This window comes from Perna viridis, chromosome 1 (assembly GCF_037379345.1).
Source record: "Perna viridis isolate PV_CMFRI_1.1 ecotype Kerala chromosome 1, ASM3737934v1, whole genome shotgun sequence".
Taxonomy (NCBI): domain Eukaryota; kingdom Metazoa; phylum Mollusca; class Bivalvia; order Mytilida; family Mytilidae; genus Perna; species Perna viridis.
The window spans coordinates 25,294,770-25,315,869 of NC_142445.1; the positions used below are offsets into that span (position 1 = coordinate 25,294,770).

The 21,100-nt window shown below is 31.4% G+C and overlaps 1 protein-coding gene across 1 annotated transcript in view; it reads left to right on the forward strand.

Annotated features, from left to right (window-relative positions):
* LOC148627948 (nuclear receptor ROR-beta-like) overlaps positions 1 to 21,100 on the forward strand; it is a 70,280-nt gene that overhangs the window by 7,875 nt on the left and 41,305 nt on the right. The window contains exons 3-5 of the mRNA XM_088582028.1: positions 4,707 to 4,762; positions 17,987 to 18,266; positions 19,547 to 19,688. Of these exons, the coding sequence (XP_088438154.1) occupies positions 4,734 to 4,762; positions 17,987 to 18,266; positions 19,547 to 19,688 (451 nt within the window). The 5' untranslated portion in view covers positions 4,707 to 4,733. The remainder of the gene's footprint in view (positions 1 to 4,706; positions 4,763 to 17,986; positions 18,267 to 19,546; positions 19,689 to 21,100) is intronic.

Genomic DNA, 21,100 nt, shown 5'->3' on the forward strand with positions numbered 1-21,100 from the left:
GATATTGTGTACTGCATGCATCTGCATCTTTAAATGTGACATTCAAGACAAAATATCAAATTACTGCTAATAATTGGTTATTTAAAGATTAAAAATTGAACAGACATATAGAGAAGAAAACTATCCTTTAAAAACTCTGACATTTCCTTAATTTATACATTGATTTCATAATAGTTACAAAATACGATACATCAAAAGTGTTTATATATATTATTTTAAAAAGGCCTGTAGTATTTAAAGGTATACCAAGGGCAGCTACTCACAATGAGAATTAGCAACCTCAATTCCATCCGAATTATATAAACATATTCATTGTCGTGGTTGCTAATTTTCGCGGATCCTGTAAAGTGAACATATTCACAGGTATAAATTTTTCGCAGTTTCAAAAATATGATTAACGTTATATAGTGTTCAAAATAAATTTCATGTGTACAATTTTTCATGGTTTTCTGTCTACCACATAAATAGCAAAACTTAGTATGTTTACAGTACTTGAAGTAGGTAGTAGCACAGGTAGAGTATTAAAAAAATCCTTAACACCAGATACATGTAAATTTCTCATGTTAGTTATGATACAATGTATTAAAAAAGGATCAGAAATAATATCCTTTCGGTGGAGGTGAACCTCAGTGTTCCAGGATTCTACAATTTTGTCACCCGAGGCAAGTGCAATTTTGATGTTGGAAAGTTGTTTAGTATACTCCACTTTCCCATTTGAAAGTAGAACATTTGAATTTCTGAAAGGATTTGTAAGGTTCTTAAAGTAGCTTTAATTGAGGGAAAGTTAATCTTCATTTAGAGTTTTCCTGTGGAATCCTGAAATTTAGAAAAATCCTAGAACACTGGACCTACTATATTAGTGATATTACCTCCAGAAAAAGACTGATAAATACGCCTGCAGAGGGAGGTAATCAATCTGATTTTAACATGGGGTTTAAAGGTATTCATGACTTTTTCAGACAGAAGCCATTTGAAAGTAGAACATTTGAATTTCTGAAAGGATTTGTAAGGTTCTGAAAGCAGCTTTAATCTTCATTTAGAGTTTTCCTGTGGAATCCTGAAATTTAGAAAAATCCTAGAACACTGGACCTACTATATTAGTGATATTACCTCCAGAAAAAGACTGATAAATACGCCTGCAGAGGGAGATAATCAATCTGATTTTAACATGGGGTTTAAAGGTCTTCATGACTTTTTCAGACAGAAGCCATTCGGACTTCCAAAGTTAAAAAAATTGGAAGTCCGAATGATTTTTCAGTGGCCCGAAAAAATATGAAATTATATGAAAACATTTTTGTTTTGTTTTGTTTTTTTTTTTCAAGATTGTATTAACTTGGTCTACTAACATACTTTCAACACTTTTTGTACCTGTTTATAAAGCTAGTTGTCAAGAAAGACACAATCTGTTTGTTTGCAAAGTTTAAGATTTCAAGATCTATATTAATATTCATCCATGGTCAGAAACATATGCAAACACATTCCAAGTTGCTCAGTTTGAAGATAGTGTCTATGCATTGCTATACTGCTCATGGTTTTACATTTTCAACCTTGTCAATCTGTGCCCAGTGGAGCATTTACATGTATTTACAGTATATTACTACAATTTCCTCGACCATTTCTTTCTTGGTTTTTTTAGGTTATTACTCATTAAAACTACAGTAAAACCTATCAACCAAACTGAAAACTTGTCTAAACCAGACACATTTTGAAATCTCTTTATGTCAGTTTTAAATGTATTTTTAAACTTTAGTGAACTGACCATTTGTCTAAACTGAGCAAATTTTCCAGTCCCAAAAGGGAGTTGGTTTAAGCAAGTTTCAACTGTACTATAATAAGAATGGATATGGTGAATATGTCAGAGACAACTCCATGAAAAATGTGAGTCCAAGGCCACCCATGGGTCTTCAATGAACAAGTGGGAATCCCTCATACCACAAGGCAGGCTGCAGCTGGCCTCAAAACAATATTAAACACAGGTACAGTTAAACAGTCACCCCTATATACTCCAGCAACAGTAATAGTATTTTGCTTGGGTAGGAAACGGTGTATGTTAATATATTTAATGGGATTCGTACTTTATCTCGGCTCAATAAACGCTGGGGAAAACTGCTATTTATATGTTATATTATATCATTAATATTTAAACTTAGAAGAACAGATCTAGAGAGAAGTTATTTTTTATAGATTGACTCTATTAAATTTGCCATTGAGACAGACCTCATCCTGTCATATCGTCTTCGATTACTTCTCCAATCCATAATCAATTTTCTTCATCTCGCCGATTACCATAAATAGAAGTTTATTGTCTGTGAAAATAGAAGTATTGTGATGTAGCTTTTTTATGTTAGATAAGGAGTGATTGAACAGTCTGTAATACCTATTGTAGACTTATGTTGCTTTGGGGTTTTGCATTTTTCCCATATCTTCAGTTGGAAGAATGCAAATTTACTTTTTTATCCAACTTTTGGTCATTTGGAAATTATTCATAGACCAACTTGTAGAATATTAGAAATTTAATGAATTTTAATTGATACACTTGGCGATTTTTCTAATTGACTAAGGACTTTTTCTGTTTATCTGGTGTGGTACATTAGGGTCAAATGTACCGGTATTGTTCAGGCTTTGTTTTTAAGGAGGAATTAGTTGCATGTTTTTCTTACAAATGTCCTACATGTATCTACATGTATATTCATAGCACTCTTAGACTATTAACAGCTTAGTCTGAATTCACTTTCCTGCATAGAAGTCACAACACTATTACAGTGCTCAGGAACTTCTCTTGAATGTCGCAAAAATTAAATCTTGAATTATGGTCTTGTATTACATTGTATAGTATAATTTTTAACCAAAAAAAAAATGTGTTGGTTAAATTCTTGAACATGATGATTGAGTTTTACAGTGTTCTAGGATTCCACTTTCCCATTACTGGAGTTCAGTACAACTTTGGTTTGGGAAAGTTTTTTTTTATAATGTTCCACTTACATGTATCCTTTGGCAAGTAGAAGACTTGATTCGTCAAGTTTGGGAAGCAAACTTACACTGAAGGAAAGTAAATCTTTGTTATAAGTTTTTCTGAGGAAGCTAAAAATATTTATAAATCTTAGAAAACTGGAGTTGTGTATTTCCTAATCTTGCAAATATTTCATTCTGGTCATGCTCAGGCTATGTAACAGTTCTAAGGGAGACAAAGTTTTAAGAGTTCAAGCACAGTGTTGTTGACGAAGAAAGAATTTCTCTCATGAGCCTAAGTAGGACCTGCTACATATCAGTTATCAGATAATTTCATTGTTATTACCAGTATAAAAAAATACACAATCAAGATTTACATTATATTCTTGTCATTTTAGTTACATAAAGTGGTAACAATGATTAACTGTAAATTAATAGACCATAAACAAGTGTTGGTAAAAAACATAACAATTGTTATGACTTAATGATGTCATTTTAACCTGACTAAGCTTTTCTTCATTTGAAATTTATATGGCCATAAGAAATCTAATTTTTTTAACTTTTGTGATGTAGGAAAAGTTTATTACTAAGTGTGTATGTCGTGTTCTATAAATAAAGTAGATGCATACTAATGCTAAATAAATATAGATATTTGCACACAGCTGTCAGTTACGTAACATATTCAAGGTTACTACCTGGTGTGTTTGATATGGCAGAAATGCATTGTGTATTTAAAACTTAATGTGATCACATAAGGATAAGTACACATAAGCTAAAATAGATATAATTTATCCACAAGTGAGGACACTGTACTTTGGTTTAGGACACTTTATAGTGTGATTGTTATTTCCATTTTGCTTTGTACCTTTTAAGAATTTTACATATTTTTACTTCAAGAGATTTGAGATTTGTAATCTTTAAAGTAAAACATTTCAACAAAATGTATGGTGTTAATAGTTGCTGTGTCAAGGATTAGGAATGTAACACCCCCTCCCTTTTTATGGTGCATATGAAAATTTCAGATATATCATTTTTAGAAGCCCGAGGGCAATGTTTAGAAATTCGAAAGACTGGGACATACAATGCTTGCTTTTAATTGCCTAAGATTTTGTATTGTTTGGCAATGAAAAGAGTTGCTCTCAAATCAAATTAAATTAGAGAGGGTTTAAGGTTTTTGACCTGTATTTTCTTGAAAGGCAATGAGGAGAGGATTGTTTTTTTTTTATAACACAATTATGTGTTATGAGTATATCAGTGCAGCTTTGTTTTATCAAAAAATTTTAAAGTTGAATGTTACCATAGACTTGTATATACATAAAATATGTTTTATTTTAAAAAAGCTAGTAAAAATTCATAAATAATTTAATAAACATTATTTCAATGCTGTCAAGTATCAGTGACGCAGTGGTGTTGGGAGAATAAATATCAAAGGCGAAGTGGATATACATTGTATGTCATATGTAGGACATAATATTAAAAGTACCTCTTAACCTTCAATGTGATAGAATCTTTCTTTTTGAACTAGCAAGTTGTTACAGTTCCTGTGAAAATGGTTTGAAATGGTTGCTATGGTGTACAGAGAGTAGAATATCAGTTCCATCTTTTGTTCTTTTTAAATGTTTGCAGGAATAGTCCTTCCTTAAATGTGAGAGATTTGTCACTGTTGGAGAAAATTGTCATGATTTGCAACTTGTGAATGTTCTTAGATATTCATGTGGGTGTTTTAACCTGAACTTAATTTTTTTTTGTCTTTTCAGTTGTCTGGAGAGTAGATTCAAGCCAGAATGGATATACATAATGATCCAAGCCAAAGGTATGATTTATAAACCTTGAGTCATTTTTCAAATTAACTCCACTTGTTTATATGGTTCAAAAATAATATGGTTTTGTAATGGTAGATCAGTATTTTAGTTGTCAATAGACACCTGGTTTTCTTGTAACTATTGGAGTATTAGTCCATGAATCTGTTTTTATTACCTACAAACCTCCCAGTTTTTAGTGGAGTCCGAGTTACTCATTTACTTTTGTTACTTCGTATGTATTATTTTAGTTACTTTATGTTCTTTGTTGTGTTTGTCTGTTTTCCATGTCTAGTCTTTGTCCCTAAATTACATTCTTTTGATTTCTGCTAGAGTCTTGGTTCCCTTGATTACTCTTACAGCACTTGCTGCATTTTCATGAAACTTTATCGAATGTTAGATCACTTCATGGAGATAAGTATATTATCAGAATTCTGTTTTGATAAATATAGTAGTAGATCTGGCCTGGGTTTCATAAAAAAAATTCTTAGATTGAGAATTTCCTCACGTCCAGAGTTTTTCCTCAAATCTTCAATTTCAAGTGATCTGATCGATCAGAATTTAAGTTGAAGGAATATTTGAGAAAATCTCTATTTGAGTTTTCTATGAAACTGGACACTGGTTATGGATGTAGTGCACCACCCATGCTTATATGGGGGTATTAGTCCTAGTGAGGACTATTATTGTTTATACCAAGCTTCCATAGGAAGGACATCATTGATTTCGGAGGACTTAGTTATAAAGGGCTGAAATTGTACAGTTTTAGTTGCATTAAAAAAAATTGTACAGTTCTAGTGGCAATCAAACTTTTCATTGAGAAAAATAAGAGTTTCTCAATGAAGTTTCATTTATCAGTTGACTGGGTATTTTGGGAGTTTTTGATTTATCAAAATACATTATGTTGCTGGTTCATGTCTGGAACTTCTCTATTGTTTCTGGACACTACACGAAAATAAAGTCCAAATGTAATTGCTTTTATATCATTCAATACATCTTTTATAACCTGTAAATATCTTTCTGACAATTATTCAGCTCAATAATATTCAATTATTTCTGCAAATAAAATTAAGATCTAGTCTTAAATGAACTGAAGATATGAGGCACTCCTTTTTTGATGTTAAGTAGTAAATTAGCATTAAGGGAATGAACTTCTTGCTGTAATGTGTCAAAAAGCATTAAATGTGCTAAGCATGTTCCACTGAATACAATTATCGATCAAAATCTCCATCCTATCATCAATATTTTATGATTAATAAACATGAAGTGAATTTTAATTGGTTCAAACCAATTAAAATTGGGGGGGGGGGAATTCAAATTGATAAAATGTGTCTAGTTTTGAAAATCTTATATTGATCAAGGAAATTATTTTCTTAAGTTGAAATAAGTTCTGTTGAGTATAATTACAGTGAAGGATAATACTATGTTAAAATACTTTTGCATTTGATTGCAAATCACAATTTGTACAGGTTTAAAAAATTCGAAAAAGATGAAACGGAACAAAATGTGTAAATGTGTGTGAAGTTGGATACTGTTTTAACTATTGGTTGCGGTTTTTACTTAAGAAATCAGAAGTGTTGATTGACATTCAATTGATACATATTAGAAAAAACAGTTCTAAATAATATGGGAAATTTCAAATGTATGATTTTAGTTTTATTTTACATCTTGTAATCTTTGAAATTTTGTTTGTGCTGCAAGAATCAAAGACCCTCAGTGCAAACAGCACTTTGATTATTCTTTCTTGACAAAAATACTGTATTGAGATTTGTGATATAAATGTTAGTGATGGATTTTCCAAACATCTTTATATAAAGATGTATAGATTGACCATAAGCCAAGTTTGTACTCTGGCTAGAATTGACCCTTCCAAGTTTCACGAACATGCTTGAAATACATTTTTGCTAGGTAGGGCTTGAAATAGAACAAAAGAAAATTCCTCCCAGAAGTATATATTTAACATTCTCATTGACTACACTGCAGTTGAAAAACACAGAAAAAGTTTCATTATCTTTAAATTAATCTGTGCTGTTCAGAATTCATATAACTACACAATTGTCATTAGGGAATATTGTAGAACGTGTGTAATACATGCAATTCCTTATCAGGGTGGATCCAGGCAAGAGTGAAGGCAACTGTGTTATATCTCACCAAAGCTTTGAGAGGAAAACGAACAGAATTCAGTGATTTGTGGCTACTTATATTCATAAAACTAAAAGTAGTTATATGAAACTATAATGAGAATGGATGGAAGTTCAAAGCCCTTCAAGTCTTAAGTTGATTCTCAAAAATTTTAACATACAGGTTTATTCTACCTTATGTAATTTACTAGAGGTTGAATACTTATTCGGATGATAGTAGTAATCTTAGATTTTAGTCAGTGATTACTTCATTTTCTAATGTTTTTGGCATTGTGGTTGTGAAGTGATTATACCCCCATTTAAGCAGTGTGTGGTATACTGGAATCACATTTTCCACCTGTCCTCCAAATACCATCACAAGTATCAATGGATGGATTGATTTTGAATTTGGTGTGGCTTTATATAGATGGGGCAATATTGCAAGCATGGTGGAATGACAGTAAGAAAATTTTTGTCACGATAATCTCTGCTCGCAATGAATTGATTGATAGTGGATTTATATTGATAGGGCATGCATCGTAAGTAAATTTGGTTACTGTCCATTATCAACTTCCTGTAGAAGTGGGGTATACTTAGCATGACAACAAGTGTAACTTCATGCTTTTAGTTAAACTTAAAGGTTGGCTCCTTTTTCTGTGTGTACATTTTTGGTTCTTTTATGTTGTACAGATTAATCTTCAAATGTTGACCTGGACATTTTTATCAGAAGATTTTTCTTAGACTGTTTTGTCTTATTGCTATGTTTTCTTACGACTAGTCATTTTTGCCATTTACAATATAGTCTAGCCATATTTATCCAGTGTCTAAAGAAAACTTTTGTCATCAAGCACAGATCACTTTTTAAAACCATAGACTTGGTTATATCAGAAAAGAATTATTTAAGCCATAGAATTGAATGTGAATTTTTATATATAATCTTTAAAGACTCTAAGATGACAAAAATCTTGTGATTTTCAATGAAATAAATTACTGCTGTCAGACTTGGATTTTTTGTATTTTCCTTTTGAATTTTGTTCCCTTGATATATCTATGCTAACAGTTGATGTCTTATAGTGTTTTCTAGATGAACATATTTTTTTTCAACAAACTATTTTGTAACTCAATGAGCTCTTCTTAGTTTTTTGGAAATGGATATTAAAGGTTGCTTCCCTCTTTCAGCAGTGGTAATGTCAGGTTTGTTAGTATGGCTGTGGTAATGTCAGGTTTGTTAGTATGGCAGTGGTAATGTCAGGTTTGTTAGTATGGCTGTGGTAATGTCAGGTTTGTTAGTATGGCTGTGGTAATGTCAGGTTTGTTAGTATGGCAGTGGTAATGTCAGGTTTGTTAGTATGGCAGTGGTAATGCTGTGGTAATGTCAGGTTTGTTAGTATGGCTGTGGTAAAGTCAGGTTTGTTAGTATGGCAGTGGTAATGTCAGGTTTGTTAGTATGGCAGTGGTAATGCTGTGGTAATGTCAGGTTTGTTAGTATGGCTGTGGTAATGTCAGGTTTGATAGTATGGCAGTTGTAATGTCAGGTTTGTTAGTATGGCAGTGGTAATGTCAGGTTTGATAGTATGGCAGTGGTAATGTCAGGTTTGTTAGTATGGCTGTGGTAATGTCAGGTTTGTTAGTATGGCTGTGGTAATGTCAGGTTTGTTAGTATGGCTGTGGTAATGTCAGGTTTGTTAGTATGGCAGTTGTTTATGTTGCTTGATTTAAAGATTCTGAACTCAGTTGCATAAAGAATCTGCCAGGTTATACCCAGTTAAGCACAATTAAGTACAATTAACTTAAAGATAATGGTCAGGTTTTGTATAACGGTTATTCTAGACAGGATTTTTTTTATATGCCTGTGCCTGTTCGCCCATCCTTACACTTTGCACAATTACTCAAAAACGCTACCACCAATTTCTGTTAAACTTTGGTGAACTGGTTTTTCTATTTATATGGATTCCCTTTCAATTATTATAAATTTCTCATTTTTTGTCTTTGAGACTATGAATATAAAAAATGGTGTGATTTTCTGTTTTTGAGCTGTAACTCAAATATCCATGCAGCAATACAAAGAAACTTTAACGAATTGTCAATTATGTCTCCCCCCATTTGATGGAGATACTTATTGTTTTTGTCCAGTCTGTCTATGTGTCTGACATTGCAAATTCAAATAATACCTTGTTCCAGGAATTTATGATCAACTGAATTTTGTGGGATTTATACCTCTTTGAACTTCGGATTTGAAGGGATACATACATTTTTTTAATGCAAAAACAAACTCTGTATATGTTGATGCAGGCTCACTGTCAATTTTTTTTTATTATTTTAGAGTTGTGATTCTTTAATTTTCACGAGTTTATTACTATTCATTTTAGCTATTTTTTCAATTGTTATAAATTTCTGGCTCTGATTTCAGGTGTTTGAATTTTATACATATAAAAGGGGGAATTTCCCAAAATTGCAACACTTCAAGCAATTTTTAAGAAAATTTGTTGAATTATTTGGGGGCTTTTTTATTTTGATTTTTCTATATTTTGTGTCAAATATTTTATAGCAATCAAAATTCAGAGCTTAATCAAGCTTGTAATTTGTGTTCACTTTTGTCCTATCTGTTCAGGGTTTGACCTCTGCAGGCATATCTTACTGTGCTTCATGAAGCATTTTATCAACTCATGATCCTGGAAATTTTTGCTTTTTTTCATTGAGTCTGGCATGATTTTATTTTTGAGTATAATAAAACTTGTCTAAACAGAATATTTTAGGACTAGAGGTTATGATCTTTTTAGACAGGTGTTTGGTTGACTGAGGTTCATAACATATTGACATTGATAGAAAGGGATTTAATAAAAATGTATGCCAATTCAATGGCACTCAATTCATTCAGAGTTTGGTAAAGACAGGTTTTACTGTACGGGATAATTAATATTTACATATGTGTCTTTTTTTATGTCAAAATATCTCTCATTTTATATTTTCGAGTACGATTATTTAAATCTAAGAATTTTGCGTTTATAAAATCTTTTACATTTTGTTTAGTCATTGGTATGAATCTTAAATATCATATGATTTGATGCATCGAAACCCAAGAGGCTATTAATTGTATTTAGAAGTTAAAAAGTTATTACATAAAATTTTTTAGTATTGATTTAAATTATGAATAATATATTTTCTTTGCTTGCTCTATGAACTGTTAAGTAAGATGACCTTTTTATCAAAAGATCCACCAGTTAGGGTTTTCCTGAGGAAAATCCTAAATTTTGCAGGTGCTTATAACTATGTACTAAGATTCCTTGAAATCATTTTAAGGATGCATTTAAATTTGATGAAATTGTAAGTAATAATAATCAAGTTAAATGTATACTATGAAACTTTCAAGTTTGTGTGCATTACTTGATAGTTGATTAGCAAGTTGCATTAAGCATTAAAAAAAGAGAAATTTTAAAGCCATATTTTATTCCTCAGTAAGTTAACCCTTACTAACCAGGAAAAATATTTATTTTGACATCGTTTTAATCTTGAAGGTTATTGGTTAAAAGTCAAGGTTGCTGTGTTATGCTATAACATAATTTTAAGATGTAAAATAAATGCATTTAGAGTCTGTAGCCAAAAAAAAATATTTAGATTTAGAATAATTCAAGAAGTGCTTATATTTAAGGGTACTTTCAAATGCAAGGTCATGGTCAGATGGACTAGACTGACAACTTTTAAATAGGGTTTTACATAGGGAAGTATACATTAGTAGTATGGAATGGTATATTTGAAAATCTTTTGTCAGTTTTAGCAAGGAATTTTTTCACTGACATTTTGATGTAGGTGATCTTGGTTTGTCGGCATTTCATTCTGAGTGAATTAAATATGGTATACAGGGGCCGATCCAGGATTTGAGTTGGGGGGGGGGGGGGGGTTGATTGAATTAAATGCTGTGCAAAGCAAGGCAAAAAAGATAATGGGAAAAAAAATTGCGGAGAAAATTTTTTTCTTACTGATTTAAAGGGGGGCGTATGCCCTGTATGCCAGTCGTTGGATCCGCGCCTGGTATAGTTTCCTGATATATTTTTACTTGAGCCTTTGAGGTTTATAAATACTTGTTAGCAATACTGTTCTTGAATAGTAGGGTTATTCTGTTGTACAGAAAATTGTTTATTGGAAATAATGAAATTTATATGAATTTTTGCTCTTGTCAATGAAATAAGATAGTGTTTTGTAAGAAATTTAAAAGAAAATTTGATGATATAACTGCACAGTGCATGTGATTTAAAGTAAATAAGCTTCCTTATAAGATTTTTTAAAATCCATGTATGAAAAGTCATTTATTTGTCATTTTGTCTTTAGTAGAGTAAGATAATTACAAAATTACTGAACTCAAAAGTCATATTGGAAAGGAAGATAAATTGTAAATGAACTATAAAACTTAATGATTAGCCATATATATAAAATAAACCATTATGTCCATTACTTGGCACAGTCATTTTAAAGGAAAATGGCAAGTTAAATCATGTAAAGCCAAACCTCCCTTTTCTATAGTGGTTTTAAGGAGGTAAACCATGGGTGAGGGGCATAACTCTTGAAATTCATCATATGTTTGTATCATATTCAATTTCACGAAAGCCTATCAAGCTTTCATTTGAAACAGAATAAAATCAATCGAAGTTACGGTCTCAGTCTTGTATTCTTTGCCCCTTAGGCTTCTATAGTAAACCTTAAATTTTCGTGATTTTTTTAAAAATACACAAGGAGTTTCAATCTAACTTTTAACCATGTTTTTCAATTAAAGAAATGTCAAAAATAATTTTTAGGTCCATTTTAGAAAATAAAGGCACGAACTTTGGTACACCAGGACAGGTCAAACTAAAAATAGACTTTTTCTACTTTCACTTTTATTTTGAGTTCATAAAATAGACCCCTTTTCTGAAGCATTATTTTTCATGAATATACTGTTTTTCCTCAAAATCAAGTTTATTGTGTCATAGCTTGATATTTACACTGTACTTTTGATGAAAAATGATAGCCATTTGCCAAGAAACAAAACAGGAAAAGGCAAAAAGGAAGTGCAATATATTTTTAGCCTCCATGTTTTGACATACACCCGCTTAGGAATATGTAATACAAGACTGATACAAAACTTTGATGTTTACATGAGATTGATGTAAAACGCTGAATATAAATGTTTACAAATTTAAGGCTTTAAGAAAATATTTATTTTGTGACTAAAAGAACCTTGTCATGACAAATGCAACTGAAATTGAATAGCAGAAAAAGCCTACCGTTCCGGTACACCTGATCCTTGCCTCTGACTGTCGGTAGTTATGTTTCTAGATTTTTCTATGTCAGTTTTCTCTACTATGGCTTTGTTCTTTATCATTTGTATTTAATTTGTCACCCCTAATAATGATATCCTACAATTTATCACCAACTCTCATTTTCAATTTCTCGGACATTAAACCCCAACAAACAAACAAACATTTTCAATTTCTGTAAAATGACTTATCTTTATATTGATAAAATTATTTCTGGTGTAAATCATACTGACTTAACAAACCAAAAGCAAAATATGATAGGAAAATTTAAGCCAAGTTAAAGTTTTCATAGGGCTAAAAAGGGTGAAAAATGGCCGACCTTAAAAAACTTTAAAACACAGCTTTTGTAACCATATATGTAAAAGTTAACATCTTTCCTCACTAGTTTTATTTTAGTTTTTTTATTACTGCTGGAATCCACTTTTTTTATAATAGTGATGAAACAGACTATACTTTCCTTATCAGGGAATTAAGAAAAAGTGATGAGTGTCAATATATCAAATATGTCTTACATTTCTACTTTGAGTTTTTCACAGAAAAATGGGACTTGTGATTGTCAATCATTGGTAATGATAGTTTTAGTCTTCAATAATATTTTGTAAGGCCAGTAAAAATATGTTGTTTTAAGGTTATATTGGATGAAAAATAGTTTTGGTGGATGAAAATCATTTTATTTATTTTATATTTTTTAATATAGACACTTACAGGATGAATTTATTACTTCTATAGTCCTTAAAAGATGATAAATTAGCACCATTTCTTTTTTTAAAAAAATGTGATAAAACGTACTTGGTTTGGCTGGAATAAAAAGGATAAGTAGAGACAAGTTTTTTTTTCTCTTGCCCAGGGGGAAACTTATTTATATAATAGGTAAAGCTGTTTCTACTGTATATTTGTAGCTTGATTATAAATTTTAGCATTTAATTAGGTTTGCATTCAAAGAAAATACCCTTCCAAAATCATTATTTTATTACAAAATTATCACAGTGTAGCATTATTTGTGAAAACTGGTCAAGAGATCAAATTTACTTTCAAGAACCAAAGGTTCTGTACTTGAAAAACCAAAAATTCCTTTATCAACTATCAAAGAAGTATTTAAAAGGTCCAAGACCTAGGCAAATGAAATTCCAAATGTCCTTGGTCAGAAATTAAGGGGCTCCTACCTTGGACCACCACTAATTTCACACCTTATTTTCTTCTGCTTAAGAGTGGAATTATACTGTTTCTATTCCTGCATTGGCCATAAGTTTTTTTTTGCTGTATTTTTACTGCCGATTTTTAATATTTCCTCTTTTTTGGTTGGATCTGTATAACTTAAGTTAATGATAATTGATCTAAGTTATAGCTAAGCTATTTGTCTAGCAGTAGTACACATAGTATATTGCAATTTGAGACTTAATTCACATATCTGTGTTTTGGTTCATGCCATCACTTTTTTCTGTCAACAATTGTCATCATTTCAGTGTTTGAAATTAGTGATTATCTATGAAAAATCTATTCAGATCTACACCAAATTCTAGTAGTTTCATATGCATTCATCTGAAAGTTTTGCAGTAGGTCTATGATGAAATTCATTTAGTTTTAAATACTGTTTGACCATATATAAGTAGAAACTTTTCCAGGATTCCACTTTCCAGTCACTTGGGGCAAGTGCAATTTTGGTGTGGAAAATGTTTTTTTTATTATGCCCCACTTTCCCTTTGGCAAGTGGAAAGCATGATTTTTTTAAAGATTTGATATGTTTTGAAAGCAAACTTAAAGTGTTGGAAAGTAAAACTTTGTTTAGAGTTTTCTTATATTATCCTAAAATCTTGAAAAATCCTAGAACACTGTGGATGTGGTGATCTATACAAACAATTGATGTTAGTGGGCTTTTGAAATTTTTTTTAATCTAAGAACAATTTTAAGTTTTTATTTTTTTATTTGGTTAATTTAAAATGTAAGGGGCAATTCCTTAGTACTTATATACATATTTTTTTAGAAAAAAAAGAGCCTATTCTCAGTGGTCCATGACCTCTGCCTTCCAAATTGATGTGTTTTACTTAGCTTACAAATTTTCCACTTGAAGCAGTCATACTTAAGTGGGGTTTGAAATTTGCAATTGGCCCCTAAAATTTGTTGTGGTTGTGGGCTAGTATAATTTCTACAGATTGTAAAGAATTATACATATTGGCTATCAAAACTAAGGCTATGGGCTACCAAGCTAAAATTTTCGATTAAAACCCAGCTATAAATAAAATTATACATATGACCAACCTTTACAGCAGTCTTCTTAAAGTGCTGCGCCAGTTGTTCCACAATTTGGTAATCAGATGACACATACAGTGAGAATTTAGTCTCCAAGGAGCCCCTTGTTATTTTTTCTTGGTTAACCTGAGAGTAGTCTCTCTTAATGACATTGGCAATAATGTCACAATATTATACATGGAACAAATATCTCAGTCTGTATGGAGCTCTTTCCTCTTTCAGCTGGTATTGATTTTGTATCTTGTCAAATGGCTTTAGAGTCTACAGCTGTAGTGGCAACATCTCTTTACCATGTGTTAGTTTTGTAGTAATCATGTTGAAACTGTCATAAGCTGGTTTAGGATGATCGAGAGAGGAGTTCTATCGAGATGGCAAGTTTTGTATGTGTCTAATTGTTGTATTTTTAAGCATATGTAAAGTTTATGCTATATTTGTTTTACGTTATTCAATCTCTTTAAAATATTCGACGAAATTTTTTTCCAGGTTTTATTAATGACACTTGAGTATTTCCTAATCAACCTGAAATTCGAAGACCCGACTCGTGTGGATTTTTTTGCTGTTTTTCCTATGACATAATTAGAGAAACCTGCTTCATTCATATTATACATGTGTAACATGTAGTTTATGTGTAAGAAAAATAATTAAAAAAATTCTTCATTAAATAATTAATGAAATACATTGATAACAGTTAGAAACTGTTAGGGGTTAACTGATTAAAAATGGTAGCTTCCCTGACATAGATGGGATGTAGGTGTGGGGCAAGAGGAATTACCTATTATAAAGTACACATGATTTTGGTAGGGGAAGGGGAGGGGTATTGCCAAGGGTATTAACCATAAAGACATTCCTGACTGGAACTATTCTGCTGACTAGCATAACTTTGTCACAGGAAAAGGCTTATACTTGTACATAAAAAATGTACTTTTGTACTTTCACATCAGTAGCCAGAGATAGAAAATTTAACACTAATTACAAATATCCATTGACAATTGATAAATGATAATGATATAACTAATGTTTTATTCTTTGGTTATAATAAGATTTTGTTCATTATTTTTGATGTTATAGGAATGTCTTATATGTAATTGATCGCTTGAATATATAGCTGAAATATTGCTGCTCGGGGCGTTAAACCCCAACAATCATATATATAATTGAATAGTGATGTATAAACACCCTATAGCTTTTAATGGAACTTAACCTACGAGTTATTTTTTTGATTGATCTTATACTCTTGAAGTGTGAGGTCATATTATGTCAAGGATAGTATGCATTGAATGGGGTACTGGCATTTCTAACATTTCTTTTACATATGATGACTGTTTTTTGTTTTTTTATATTTTTTTGTTATATAAATATGATCTTAAAAATAGTAAAGATGATGTTTTCCTTATTTGAGACATTTGATGAATGCATACTATAGGCTGGGGTTTGGGGAATTATGAAGACCCCCCTGTTGTGGGGTTGTCAATTGAACTGTTAAAAATTTGGGTCATATGGTGTTTTTATACAACGTAATAAATTTGCATATTTCTTAATTTTCTTACTCTGTTCATTCTTTTTACTCTCATTTTCAGTCTTTTTGATAGCTTAACTTCATAGGTATAAATTTATCCAAGCATTATAGAATAAAGGTTTGGACAGTTGTATTTGGAATTTTTCATTTTTATTATCCCCCCCCCCTTGCAAAATGGAAGGTATATAGTGGTCATATCGTCCATTCCTCTGTCCCCAGTTCTATTCAACAACTCTCCTAAAACTACTGATTAGAATTTGATGAAATTTTCACACTATCTTTTATAAAATGATGTTATTATGCACTTCTTTTGCTTTTTTCCATCTGCATACATTTAGGAATTTCCTATATAGTTTCTGGGAAGGGGTATGGAGGTATCACCAAGTTCAAATATTTTCTAGTTAATTTGACCACCTAAAATACTGCACTATAAAAAAAACTGTAGGGTTTTGCATTTATCTTTAATAGGTCCATCTGTAAAAAATCTCCATTAGTGTTGTAATCTGGGTATTTCCTAGGTTCCATATAGATTTTGCTCAAAGGGATCTTTTCCATGTAGTAAAGTTCCATATATACATATTTCTTAAAATTAGGTGTTGCTAACTATAGGCATTCTCTCTAGTTGAGGCTGATTGATTTTCGAAAAATTCTCCTATTTCCGATTAGAATCTTAGTGAATTAGTGTCTAAGTTACTTCTGGTTGTTTTGTACCAGAGTTAGAAATAGTAGCCTGCCTGCCAGTCCGAGAGGGCTGGCTAATTTTAGCAAAAATCTATATAGCCATATATTAAGTACATTGAAAAATTGTATTCGGGAGGGCTAGAATTTGAGTCAGTTTCCTACTCTGCTTTGTACAATGTAAAAATTATGCTCATCAGCATTTTACTTGTAGACAAGGAGGTTTCATAAGCATCCAGGTATTATCATTATTTAAAAGGTCTAAATAAGAAATGTTTTAAACTTTGAAAGCCCTTCTCAGTACACATCATGTGCCTTTATGTTTTTTATGTCTCTTTGTTGGTTTATTTTTTTTAAACTGTCTTTAACACCAGCATTTCTTATTCAACAACATCCTTTTTTCTGTCACCCTGCCAGTCTGTATTCATAGTGTTTTTGGTAATTAAATGCCAAGCATTTCCATAACTTTACACTTGTCATTTATGACAGTGATATTTAAAGATTTGTAAAATAATACAACCAGCATGTTCTTTGTCATGTTGCAGGTACTGTAAAAATAACATGATGCGATGCACATCTACTGTGTATTCATGTACAGTGGCTCTGTGATCATAACTAATTTTACTGGATCATGAATAGTTGGCTTCAAAGTTTATTCTACTTGCAAAATTACAGCACATGCATTTATGATGTTCAGGGTCTTAATTCCTTTATTAAAATTCCAAAAACATGAATAACTACTTTAGAGAGTTAACTGGACAATTGAGTTAGAGATCAGTCAGTTTACTTGTTCTTATAATGGAAAGATAAAATTCTCCTCCAGTCAAATGCCTATTACAGTTCATCAGGTGATTACCATTTATTCAAGGAAAAACCAACAGCTACCCTTGAACATTTTTGTTGTTTGTGCTGTAATGTGATATGTTTTCCATTATATACACTTAATGAGGATATTAACTGTTAATGAAGTAACTTTGTCTTGTTGGTTGTGTCTTCTCTGAACTTGCAACTGTTCTTTAATCTCACACTGATAAATAAGTGAAATAAGATAATAAAAGCTTTGTACATGTATAGGGCATAAGATTTCCTCTGTTTTTTTAATTTGTTTATTGAACTACCACTCCTCCGAGCTATGGTATGGTGTAAATGCTTTTGTTTGTCTAAATAAATAGTAAATTATCATCAGTCACAAAATCCATGGGTGATTGGAAAGTTAGAATGGTTGAAAATGTGCTGCTGTGATCCTCTATTTTCTTAATTCAGGAACATGACCCCTGATCTTGAACTGAATCTCATTAAATCATTTTCCACTTAAATTTCGAAGGGTTTTTGTATAAAGACGATATTCTTCATATTTTTCACTACAGATTATTTTTTCTGTATTTTCAGTGACTTGACCCCTGACACTGCTCTTTCAGACCAGTTGACCCCTACAGGAAATGACTCACAATCTTATGTCAACCAGCAACCTCTATCATGTACATCTCAAGTGTCTGCGCTGACAATCAGTTCTTGCCAGTCACCGACGTCAACCATGCCTCCTTCAAGTACAAGTGTACCAACAACTACAATGTTTAGTAAAAATGGGGCCAAGTCTCCCCATTGTAAAGTGTGTGGGGATGAATCCTCAGGCTTCCATTATGGTGTGGATTCTTGTGAAGGATGTAAGGTAAATATCATGGAGTAAGCAGTGGTAAAATACTGTTATCTAGGTCAGGGATGAATCATGTATGTAGTAATGATGGCTTTAGCTGAAATTAAGATTGAAAATACTGTAAATATACAAACTATTGTTAATTATGTTATCAGCTTATAGAAAACCAACATTTTTTGTTCTTCGTATAATAAAAGTTAACTGTTGCATTAGTATATACGTTCAAGGTTGCAAAAAGTTGAAATTACTGTGGAGGGAGAACTTGTATTGAAGAGAAACTTAGACTGTGTATGAAACAAACACACCTTTCTTCAGTGTCAGGTGTACCTTGTGGTTATTTGAATATGGCTAAATTCAGACTTTTTTACTTAGTCTGTTAAAATGTGTCAAATATTAAGGAGATGTCAGATAACAGAGGATTGTTGAATATTTAGTCGTGGAATTAGATTCATTTGGTTTTGTTTTTACTGTTTAAACAGCAAATGTACCATGATTTCTCGTTTGACATCTTTATTTCATTTTTTATTTGTTTTATAAAGTTAAATGTTTGTTACACTTTATTATAAATATACAAAAACATTTTTTTTCTTTTACTTTTAAAAATGTCAATTGTAGTAACATAATATCAATATGTTTATTTTTGGTCTTAATTATTCTATCTTAATTTTTTTTTTCACCATACAAAGGACTCAAATTAAAATCATGTTAAATGGAGGTATTATCAACTAGGTCCTGTATATTTACGGCCAGAAAAACTGTTTTGTGCATGTACAACCAAAAATAGCATCATGGCAGCTTCATTCCCATATTTTCTGTAAATGCAATTGAGAACCACACCAGTCACAGAAAACATTTGCTGGCTTCAATGATTAAATACAAATCGGTTATAAACTTTTTCTGAGATAGGGATAGTCGAAACATGGCAACCCAATGTTTATGAAAATGACATAATCAGCTTATCAGTACTGGACAATTTGACCCAAAGACATTTTGGACCATGCATTAGGACAATAAAAACCGAATATTGTAGCAAATGTTATTGTTTTAGAAATAAATAAGAATAATGTATTTTATCAGCCGAAAAAAATTGGAAAATTGTTTTGAATTTTTGTTTCTTCGGAAATGTTTAAGGTTTCACCTTCCTCATATTAATGAGAGGGTAGGCCAGTACATTCTTTACAATATAAAGTGCATAATCCCCACTGAAAAACAGAATTGATGATGTCAGTTTTATGGTTTCGCACCCAAATGTCATCTTAAGAACTTTCTTAATTTTGTTCTTTATTTACTTTCAGGGCTTCTTCAGACGTTGTATTACCCAGGGGATGACACATAAATGCTCAAACGAAGAAAAATGTGAAATCACACCATTTACACGTAACAGTTGTCAGTATTGTAGATTGAAAAAATGTTTTGCTGTTGGAATGTCTAGAGAAGGTAGGTTGACAATCAGAAAAGTCTGCAAGATTAGATATGAAAAAAGATTATGTATTAAAAGAACAGAGTTTGACAGATTTTCCTGTGCCGCCTATTTTTAACATTTTTTTTTTTTTAAGTCTTTCAAATCTTTCTTAACTTGCACTGTTTTTTTAGCTGCTACCGACAAATGAAAGTTACACATATCTTGAGAATTTTAATACTTGATGCTAGAATGACAAGTCTTCTCATAGGAAGTTCTATATGTACATATGATTTGAGGTAAGGTGCTTTAGTTTCTCCTTTTGATGGTTTAAGATTAACACCTACAGTCAAACTTATCTAAAGCCTACTAAAGCTAACCTTATCGAAACTAAAGGTTTTATCATACTCAACTCAATGGATAGGCGGTAGATTGAAATCACTTCGACTTCATGTCTGGATTTCTTTATAATTATCTTGATTCCAACTGGATTGATTAATTTTCAAATTTGTTTTTGGCTTAATATGAATGGGGTATACATTGCAAATGATTTTGGTTTTTGTCATTTTCATGGATTTCACTATTTTCATTCAACTGCAAATAAAATATGGTTTGTATAATGGCATAGCGCTGTTGTTGTTGGGATTGTCTGTAGATACTGTGTTTTTTTAGCAGTAGCATGAATATATGTTGGTTGATCTTTACAAAATTTTACAACATGGTTCAAAAGCACAAAAGGAATGTTGGTTTTGATTTTTATTATATTTGTAGAGTTTCACAATGCCAGAGGTGTTTTCATTAAATAGTTCTTTGTAGTTATTACAAATTTTGTTTGCTATTTTCATTCTACTGATTGTGAAACTCTCCATAGTATGTAGGTTTAAATCAGGAAATTCAGGATTTTACTAATTACAGATAATTTCTCGATGTATTGGCAAAAGTATAGATTGTCATAAAAAAGGTATTAATAGATCTGTAGTGCTTGAAACTCTTTTTGAAAATTTTGAATATGATTAGTTTTAATGTTCTTGTATTTTTGAAAATTAAAAGTTTTCATTGGATAGCTCCAAGTGAAAATTAATTTTCCCTCATCAATGACTGCTTTCTTGACTTATTAAGACCTTTTGGGAATTCAAGTTTTCCGACAATTATTGGTTTATTCAGTTATCAAGTTCATACATGTTGTAGTTAAAACATGTGTCACTGTTAGCAAATTTTTCACTGAGCACTGTAATGGCTGTTAAGAAGCGTTATCTTGGAATTTTTTACTCTAATATCCATGGAGAATATTTAATCAGAATGTCTAACTGTGTAATGTTTTATACTTAACCATTTATAGAAATCTAAGTAAAGTAATCTGCCAAAGGTGACATGATAGCTGCAATTCTATGCTGCTAATTTCATTTCATCCCCATAAGAACAAGAAAATAATTGCTTAGGATAACACAAA